General features: G+C 40.2%; 1 protein-coding gene across 5 annotated transcripts in view; it reads right to left on the reverse strand.

The window, feature by feature from the left end:
- Positions 1-10821, reverse strand: part of PCSK4 (proprotein convertase subtilisin/kexin type 4) — a 41882-nt gene that overhangs the window by 29397 nt on the left and 1664 nt on the right. For all 5 annotated transcript variants that reach the window (XM_074204581.1, XM_074204578.1, XM_074204579.1 and 2 more), the window contains exon 2: positions 427-531. In XM_074204581.1, coding sequence (XP_074060682.1) covers positions 427-531 — 105 coding nt within the window. The remainder of the gene's footprint in view (positions 1-426; positions 532-10821) is intronic.

Genomic DNA, 10821 nt, shown 5'->3' on the forward strand with positions numbered 1-10821 from the left:
AGCTTACTAAAAAGGTAACTGGTTTCAGAGAGCTGTTTAGAGCTGACCCCAGTCCACTGCTGGTTTTAAGGAAGCAGATTTAAGTTCAAGGATACAAAAACCTGCTTAATAATGATAGTTGGTCCAAAGAGGAATGAATAGCCTTGAGTTCTCCATTGCTACAGGGCACTGGTTAGATAGACAACAGAAGGGATGAGATTTGTCAGTCTTGTGATTCTAGACTTCCTACATAATCACTGACCTTGGACAAGCTGCTGTCCCTCTCTGGGCCCATTTCTTCAAAATCTTTGAGGGCTTGTATGATATGAATTTAAGGGTATAAAATAACCTCCAACCCCAACCCACCCACCCACCCACAAGGGGAGAGAGCAGTTAAAATGACATTGTCAGAAAATCTGTGGTTTTCCTCTCACTCAACACACTTACCTTAGGGTCTTTCTTCAGTCTCAGGCAGTGACCCCAGTGCTGACTAAGGGCTCTCGAAGCCAGACCTCGGTGCTGGAAGTGGTAATATTGCCTGCCTGGGATGATCTGCAGGGAAGATGACCATACCAGGGGCTGAAGGAGCAGGGAGGGGCCTGGGGAATAGGTCCCAGGAACATTATACTAGCAAAAAACAGCCCACCACCAGCCCCACCTCATCCCATGCCATCATCATCGCACAACTCCTGGAGCCTGACTCAACTTCCTAAGGGTCTTCCCTCCCATTGGTCCCCTTTCCCATCTAGGGTGAGATTCTGCTTGGCCACAGAGAAGGAAGTTCTAGTGATTGTCTGGGATATGGCAGGGTCAGAGATGTGGAGGGGGGTAAGGCTCTGTAACTGAGCTAGAGGGGAAAAATTGGGGAAGGAAGAATAGGAAATAGCTGGGCAAGGCTGTGTCTGGAATACATGTATATATTTATTTCTGAGCTTACAGGGGTGATGCTGTCAAGTGATGACAATGATATTTTTCCATGATTTTCAAAGAAGACCATGACATCAGGGAAGTGATGCCACAATAAGCACATGAATCAGATTTGAGTGAGGGGAGGCTGTGCTAAGTCACCAGCCTCACTTTCTCCTCTGGAACCCTCTGGGTCCAGTGGCCAGATATGGATCTGGATGTGTGGAGATGGCCCTGGATGCAAGGCAATCAGGGTTATGTGACTTGCTCTAAGTCACACAGCTAGTAAGTATCCAGTGTCTGAGGTTGGATTCGAACAAATAATAAAGTAAGAACCATATTTCTGGAAAGCCATGGCACTTAGAGAGGTCTTCTGCTGACCTCCAGATATGTCCAGGAGAGAGCCTTGTGTATTTGTGTAGGAAATGAGGAGACAGGGGGTGCTTATGCATGCATATATACAGTCTAGTTCAGTAAATATTTATTAAATATCTACTCCATTCGAGGCCCTTGCTAGGTACCGCAGGAACAGAAATAAAAGTTGATTCGGGCTTTACCTTCAAGAAGCTACCAGCTCACTAATGACATACCTGACAGGTAAGTATGAAGCAAGATATGGAGAGGAAGGGTCAGAAGAGAGAACCAGAACCAGGCAATGTGGTCTAGGAAAACTGGATGACTGAGAGAACACTCAGCTTGGGAGTCCAGGGAGAGATGGAGTTTCATGGAAGACCTCAGGTTCACTGGTCTAAAGTTACAAAAAGGGCCTTAGTCCAAATCTCTCATTTTTGCAGATGGTGAAACTGGTTCTGAAGGGGTAAAAAGACTTGTCTGAGGTGCTTATGTGAGCCTTTGGAGGAGATAAGGACTATCAAAATCAAATCACCTGACCTCTGCCTCAGTTCCCTCCTCTGTAGAATGAAGGAGTCGAACCAGATGGCCTCTGAAATCTGTTCTGACTCTACTCTCCTGGACAATAGCAATGGCCTCAGCTTCATCTCTAAAAATTCTGATGATTTCCTTTCATCTCTAGGATCACAAATAAAGCCCCTTAAAATCTGCCCCTAACCTGCTTTTCTAATTTTCTTACATGTTATTCTCCTTCCTGCCCTCTAGGATCTCCCCGCAAAGGCTTTTGTGCTCTTGCTCACACTGCATCATCTATCTCTCTTCTCTGGGGCTCAAATGTCTCCTCCCCCAAACCTGGGATACATTCCCTCCTTGTCCTGTTTCCTTCAAAACTCAATCAATACTATCCACTCAAGCCTTTCCCAATTGCCCTCAGTTGTTGGTGCCGCCCAAATTTACCTTGATTTTACATTTATTGTGTATATATATACGGATTTATTGCAAACTTCTCTCCTGATAGAATGTCACTGTAAAGTTAGTATGCCCAGAGCTTGATATAATGCTTAATAATTGTTCCTCTGTCTCCAAATCCAAATATTCTTTTCATTGTACTATGCTGTTATGTTTGGTTCTGGGGATACCCAGAAAGAAAGGAATAAATAAATAGTCTTTATCCTCAAAGGTGTTTCATTCTACTTGGGAAGAAACTATTTACACATAAGTATATATAGATGATCATTAGAAAAGAAGAGACCCATTCCAAAAACATGGTGGCCTTCAAAGAGCAGACAACAGTTTACTATGACTAGAACATCAAATATATTTTTTTAAAAAAAAGAACAATATGACATATGACTGGAAAGGCACCCTGGGACCAGATTGTGGATCTCTCTCAAGAGTTTCAGGCTTAGTAAGGCACATGCATTATAACCCTGAAGGCTTTGGAGAGGGGAGTGACTCCATCAGACGCATGCATTAAGAGGATGCCTGGCTATGTGGAGGTAGTTATGTGGAGGGTGGAAGGGAGAGAGAAGACCCGGGGAGGGATGCGATGAGAGACCACTTAAGAAGGTATTACAAGAGTTGGGGAGGGAGGCCTGAACTAAGATGGTGGCCATGTAAACAGGGAGAAGAGGTAGTAGGAAAAATCTCAAGGACTTGGCGACTGTCGAGATGCCAGATGATAAAATAAGAAAAAGATCACTGAGGTTTTCAATCTGGGAAGACAGGGAGGAAATAGTGAAGTCTGGAGAAGAAGTATTTCTTGGGGAAGCAATGGATTCCATTCTAAATATGTTGAGTCCAAGATGCCAGTAGGGGCATCTAGGTAGAAATTCTAAATGGGAGTCATGGGAGAGGAGAGTGGAATTGGATCCATAGAAGTGTCTGTACTTGGATCCAAGGTATAACTGTGTCCATTCCATCTTCATCTGTCTCCCTCACTCCCTTGATCCCCATTCACTCCTCAAGCCCTTGGCAATTTGGCTTCCTTACCCATTACTCTATTAAAACAATCCTCTCCAAGGTCACTAATGACCTCATTACCACTGAATCCAGTGGTCATTTATCAGACCTCAGCCTCCTTCATCTATCTCTATTTGGAATTTGATACTGTGGGCCACTCCCCCACTTCTTGAAATTCTCTCTCCTCCTTCTGTGGGTTTCTGAGATATTGTGTTCTTGTGATTCTCCTCTTACATGTATGTAGCACGTGAAGGTTTTCAGAGCTCACAACCCTGGGAGGAAGGCAGAAATATCATAGAACAACAGCATCTTAAAGTGAGAACAGGGTTGGACTTGAAATGAGGAGAGGACTGGATTCAAATTCAATCTATGACAATCTAGTTGAATGAGCTTAGACTAGTTACTTCCCTTCTCCATGTCTCAGTTTCCTCATCTATAAAATGGATCTTTTTTCTCTCCATAGTATTTACCTCCCAGGGTTATTGTGAGGAACAAATAAGATAGGATATTTAAAGTAGGTGTTTTTGTGAGTTTTTAAAAAATTTTTTTATTTATTTAAGGTAGTAGGGTTAAGTGACTTGCCCAAGATCACACAATTAGGCAATTATTTCGTGTTTAAGGTCAAATTTGAACTCAAGACCCCTGACTCCAGGGCCAGTTCTCTATCCACTGTGCCACCTAACTGCCCCTTTGTGGGTTTTTTAAATAAACAAACACTTAAGGGTTACATATGTCAACTATTATTATAATTCTTCTTATTTTAGAGATGGTGAAACTGAAGCATTTGGGAAGATATGTGACTTGCTCCTGATTACCTGCAATCCAAACCAACCAGCATTTCTTAAGTGCCTACTTAGACCATATATTTAGAACCAGAAGAGTCCTTAGAGTCCAAAACCTTCCTTTTATAGAAGAGGAATAAAGGCCCAAAGAGTCACGAAGTGTTCAAGGTGAGAGAGGTAGAAAGGAGCAAAAATCAGGATTCAGACCTAAGCACTCCACCTCCCAATCTGCTCATGTTCTCTTCACTGGATTATGGATACTGCCTGTGTTAGGCTTTGGGAGTACAAATAAAAATATGGGAAATTTCTTGTCCTCTGGGGGAGAAAAGGAAGAGACGTAGGCACACAAATAAGTACATGGATGATCATTTGTTAAAAAAAAAAAATGGAGCTAGGGGTGGCTAGGTGGCGTAGTGGATAAAGCACTGGCCTTGGAGTCAGGAGTACCTGGGTTCAAATCCGATCACAGACACTTACTAATTACCTAGCTGTGTGGCCTTGGGCAAGCCACTTAACCCCATTTGCCTTGCAAAAATCTAAAAACAAAAAACAAAACAATGGAGCGAGGCAGCTAGGTGGCATAGTGGATAGAGCACCGACTGTGAAGTCAAGAGCTCAAATCTGACCTCAGACACTTGACACTTGGTAGGGGTTATCCTGGGCAAGTCATTTAATCTGAAAAAGAAAAAGAAAGAAAAGAGAGATCATGAATATCTCTCTACAAACTGGAGTAGAAACAAAGAAAGGGAATTATTGGAGGGGCACCCCTTTGGTAAAAGACTGGATACAAAGCAGGAAAAAAGAAGAAATGATGACAAGAGAAGAATGGGAGTTAAGAGGGAGCTCATGACCTTGATTTTCTCAGTAAAGTATGAGTTCTCAGAAATATCTCTACTAGGCCTGTGCCACAAAAAGGAAAAGGAGTCATGTATACAAAAATCTTTACAACAGTTCTTTTTATGATGGCTAAGACTAGAAATTAAGGCTGTACCTATCTGTTGGGAAACAAATTATGGCAAAATATAGCAGGTATATAAATTCAATGGAATATTATTGTCATATAAGAAATGACAAAAGGAATGGTTTCAAAGAAACCTGGAAAAACTTTTATGAACCGATGCAGAGTGAAATGAATAGAACCAGGAGAAAATTTATACAATGGCAATAATGTAAAGCCAAACAATTTTGAAAGACTAAAGAATCCTTAATATCTCTAAGTAACTAATCAATTGGATTTTAAAGAGCCAATGATGACACATACTATTCATCTACTAAAGAAAAGATGGACTCTGGATACAGAATAAGACATATTTTTGGACATGACTCAATGCAGAAATTTGTTTTCCATGACTTGTTACATATTTGTAACAAAGTTTTTGTTTTTCCTTCCCTTCCATCTCCCTCCAGATTGGGGAAGGGGGGAAGAATGGGAGGGAGAAAATAGATTGTTAATTGAAAAAAAAAATCTAAATAGTAGACTTCAAGAGCCTCTGCTGAGAGGAGAGGGAAGAGATAAAGACTTGAAGAGATTAAAAAATAATTAGAAGAACAGCTTTGGGGAATTCAAAAATGAATCAATTAGTGAAAAGCTAATAAGATTAGCAGGAAGTAGTGGGGGGGGGGGAATTAGAGAAAATACATTTTTAGTGGACCCAGTCAGTACTGCTTGAATGATTTCTTCTAGTATTATTCAAAGGCACAGGAAAAGTGGAGGAAGCAAATGGAGGGAATAATCCAGGGTTAAGAGTAGTTAAATTATGAGTGTGGAAAGAACCTGGGATTCAAGAGCAGTGGGCTGTACAAGGTTGGACTAGTTAACTATCTGGACAAGTTTAGGAAAGGAAGAAAGTGACCTTAGGGTAAAGGAAAAGGCCTGGGAAAGCATTGAGGGTAGGGAAAGTGGTAGAGGTAATGGTTAGAATGAGTTATAGGTTTAGCACAAATCTATTTTCCTTGACTATTCTTTTTGTTATAAGGGAGGACTTTTATTTGGAGTAGGGTGAGGAGAAATGATTATGATGGAAGAAGAACAAAGAAGAAAGAAGAAAGAACATCATGAAGCAAAAGCTAAACAAGAGAGACCAGAGTGGGATACAAAAGGAGACACAGACAGCAGGGACTACATTAAATTTAAGTATAAAGGAGCGTGTAGTGGATCTATGATTTCATGTTTTTATGGCTTCTTTATAAATGGAAACATCACATCAGATCCACTGCTCCCTTTCCTACTGTCAACAAACAAGTTCACATTTTCTATAGCTTTAAAACATCCTGACTAGACCTTACCATCCTTTCAAGTTATTGTCCTGTATCTCTCGCTTTCACGGATTACTCTTAAAGCTGACTAGACTCAGTTTCCACTTCCTATTTTTTACTTCTCAACCCTTGGCCAAAGCTTAGCTTTTTTTTTTAATCACTCAATTGAAGTTACTTTCCCCAAAGTTACTATAGATTTCTAAATTGCCAGATCCCAAGATCTTTTCTCAGTCCACATCTTTTTCTTTTTTTAATTTTTAAAAGTGATTTGCGGGGTGGCTAGGTGGTGCAGTGGATAGAGCACCAGCCCTAGAGTCAGGAGTACCTGAGTTCAAATCCAGTCTCAGACACTTAATAATGACCTAGCTGTGTGGCCTTGGGCAAGTCACTTAACCCCATTTTACCTTGCAAAAACCTTAAAAAAAAAAGTGATTTGCCCAAGATCACACAAGCTAAGTCATTATTAAGTGTCTGAGGCTGCATTTGAACTCAGGTCCTCCTGACTCAAGAGTTGGTGCTCTTTCCACTGTGACATCTAGCCGCCCTAGTCCTCCTCTTTTTCAACCTCTGTGAGGCATTTGACACTGTTGATCACTTGCTCTACCCAGATAATCTGTTTTCAAGAAAATGTTCTGCTTCTCCCTAGATTGTCATTCTTAGTATCGTCAACTATTACCCACATAGACATGGGTGTCCTACCCACTAATCAGGGATGTTCTGAAAGGCTCTATCCTTAGTTATTCTTACTTCATGATCTCTTCAGGCTTCCAGGTTCAATGATCATCTTGGTGCAAAAGACTCCCACATCTTTAGAACCCACCCTGTCTCTCTTCTGAATGCAAGTCCAACATCTTCAAATGTTTTGAAATGGATATCCCAATTCAACATGTTGAAAAAGGACTGATTATCTTTTTCCCAGAATCTACTCCTCTTCTTAATTTTCCTGTTCCTGTTGAAGGAACCATTCTCCTTTCGAGGAATTCTTCAGCTTCTTTTACACCCCAAAATCCAATTTATTGTGAAGTCTTGGCCATTCTATAGTCAAACAGCTCCCAAATTTATCTCTGAATTTTCTCCATTTATACCACTTCTCTAGTTCAATCTTTCATTACATTTTGTCTGGACTATTAAAATAGCCTAATAGATCTTTCTGCCTCAGATCTCTCCCTTCCTCCATCCATCATACAGCTACTCAAACAACTCATATCCATTCACACTGCTGCCAAAATGACTTTCCTAAAGAAGGGGTTTTTACCATATTACCTCCTTGCTCAGAAGCCTCCAGTCAGTGGTTCTTAGCTTTTTTTTTTTTTTTTGGTATCAAAAAACCTTTGGCAGCCTTGGTGAAGTCTATGGACTCCTTAGAACAATATCTTTAAATGAATAAAATAAAACTCACATCAAGACAAAATCAATCAATGATATTAGAAAACAGTTATCAAGGGGCAACTAGGTGGCACAATGGACAGAACATCAGCCTTGGAGTCAGGAGAACCTGAGTTCAAATGTGGCCTCAGACACTTAATAATTACCTAGCTTTGTGACCTTGGTCAAATCACTTAACCCCATTGCCTTGCAAAAAAGAAAAAAGGAAAAAGTTATCAAAATATGAAAAAACACCCAAGCACACAGACCAATTCAAGCCAATCAAGTCAAGAAGCATTTGTTGGGGGCTGCTAGGTGGTGCAGTGGATAGAGCACCGGCCCTGGAGTCAGGAAGACCTGAGTTCAAATGTGACCTCAGTCACTTAATAATTACCTAGCTGTGTAGCCTTGGGCAAGTCACTTATCCCCATTGCCTTGCAAAAAAAAAAAAAGAAATCAACTAGAAGGCAACTATCCCAATAGTCCAGGAGTGAGGTAATGAGGACCTGTACCAGGGTGATGGCAAAGTCAGAAGTTTTATATATATGTATATTATTTATCACACATATTATAGTATGTTATATATAATATATAAACCTATTATTATACATAATATACATATAAATAAATTTAAAACTTCTGACTCTGCCACTATCATGGTGCATATACACATAAATTCATACACACATACAAATATATATATATACATATATATATGTATACAGATATATGTGTATTAGAGTCATCAGAATTTGGCAACAGATTGGCTTTGGGGTGGTGATGAGAGAGAGTGAGGAGTCAAGGATGATATCTAGCTTTCAACCTGAAGGACTAGGAGGATAATAATATCTTTTATAACAATAATTTCTGGTTTTGAACATGTGAAATTTCAGATGTCTATGGAGCATGAAATCTAATAGGTAGTTGGAGATGTAAGGCTAGAGATCAGCAGAGATGATAAGGTTAGATAAACAAATCTAGAAATCTTAAACATAGAGATGATAATTCAATCCATGGGAACTAATGAGACTGATAAGTACAATGTATAGAAATAGTATATAGAGAGAAAATGGTCCAGGACAAAGCCTTGGGAGGGAGTTGCCCTCTCAAATGTGACCTGGATAAAAATTCATCAAAAGAAATGGAGAGGGGCAGCTAGGTGGTGCAGTGGATAGAACACTGGCCCTGAAATCAAGAGGACCTGAGTTCAAATCCAACCTCAGACACTTAATAATTTCCTAGCTGTGTGGCCTTGGGCAAGCCACTTAACCCCATTGCCTGGCAAAAAAAAAAACACTAAAAAAAAAAAGAGATGAAGTAAGAGCAGTCAGATATAAGGAAGAGAACCAGAACAGGGTGGCAGGCAGTGTCAAAGGCTGAAGAGAGGTCAAGAAAGATGAGAAACCAGGAAAGTCTGTTAGATTCGTCAGTGGAAAAGATCATCAGTAATTCAGGTGAGAGTAATTTCAGATAAATGATGAGGTCAAATTGCAGAAAGTTAAGACAGGCAGAGGAAAGGAAGAAGAGGCATTGATCATAGAAAGCTTTCCCAAGAAATTTCACCATTAAAGAAGGAGGGATAGTACTCTTTACACACTCTTCTGTTCAATTGGCCTAACAATTTTTTTATGGAATACCTACCCCATGCCAAGTACTAAGCTAAACTCCTATCCAACATTCCATCTCCGCTCTGTGTCTCTGCACCATAATGTCTGCCCTAGTTCTCAGCTCCACTCCATAGATCCTTAGCTTTCCTCAAGGAGACTCCTGCGCATCCTCCTAGACAGCTTTCATTTACTTTCTCTACCATGTGGAGCAGTTCTGTCTGGAGTGAGGAAGACTCATATTTCAGAGTTCAAATCTGGTCCCAGATGCTTGCTTAGTTGTGTAAACCTAGACAAGTCACTTCACCGTTTGCCTCAGTTTTCTCATCTCTCAAATGAGCTGGAGAAGGAAACGTACAACACTCTAGTACCTCTGCCAAGAAAACCCCAAAATGAGGCCATGAAGCACTGGACAAAATTCAACAATAATCTACTACATATCTAATTATTACCATTTCTTCATCTCTGCCATTAGAATGTAAGCTACTTGAGGGCAGAGACCATGCCTTTCTTTGTATCATGCGTTTAGCTATCCTGTGCAAATGATTATAAAAACTTATGGACTGATCGCCAAAGAGTCATCAGTTCCTAAGTGAAGAAGATTCTGGAAATAACAATGCTGACCTCTCCCCACTCCCACGATATCAGTGGAGATGAGAGAAGGTAGTCCTAGAGATTATAGCCAGAGGTGCAGTGCCTACTGTGAGTACAAGAGAAAAAGGTGGAAGATAAAGGGGAAATATTTAAATGATGGAAAGATAACTTACCTAACTACCCTTCCCACCAAAGTACTCATGTCTATGATGGGCATGACTTTCAGGTCTAGCTAGAATTCGACTATACCACTTCATCTCTCACTAAGGCCTTCTCTTTTTCCATTTGCCTTCTTTTGTCCTTAACCAGTGGTATCCCTGAAGCTCCATCCTTGGCTCTCTTCTCTCCATAAGCTCTAATCATTAGCTGCATGGGCCACTTCCATGCCTTCCATTGTCTTTTTTTTTTTGCCTTTTATACATTGTTATTTTTTAGAGCCAGAAAATTCCACTGTCCCTGTAAATATTTATCTTTTAATGTATCACAATAAAGTTACAAGTATTAGTATTAACAAAGCAACTTCAGTGCAACACATGGGGGAATAATTTTCCACCATCAATAGGGTTAAAATTCCAAAGTTTCTCTGAAAAAGGGGGAGATTGTGGTGGTGGTGGGGACCCTATTTCTCAATTTACCACTATGTAGATGGGGGGATTGCTGCACAATGCCAGAAGGACTAGCTCTGGGTCATGAGTTTGAATCTTGCCTCTGAAATTTACTATTAAGCAAGCCACATCCTTATCTGAGTCTCAGCATCCTCCTCTATAAAATTTATTTTACAGTTGATCCCCTTTCAGTTCTAGCTCTATTGTTAATACTAAGACTTACAAGTCAACTGCCTGTTATATTAAAAGATAAATATTGACATATTAAACATACAAAAGGGAAAAAAGATAACAGAAAGCATGGAATGACCCATGTGGCCAATGATTAGAATATATGGAAATAGACTCAGGAAGATGGTAGTTAGCCTATAAATTTGGTGGAAGAGTTAACAGTCCCATTTAGCTGAAAGGTAGAGT

The sequence above is a fragment of the Macrotis lagotis genome, chromosome X, assembly GCF_037893015.1.
Source record: "Macrotis lagotis isolate mMagLag1 chromosome X, bilby.v1.9.chrom.fasta, whole genome shotgun sequence".
NCBI lineage: Eukaryota > Metazoa > Chordata > Mammalia > Peramelemorphia > Peramelidae > Macrotis > Macrotis lagotis.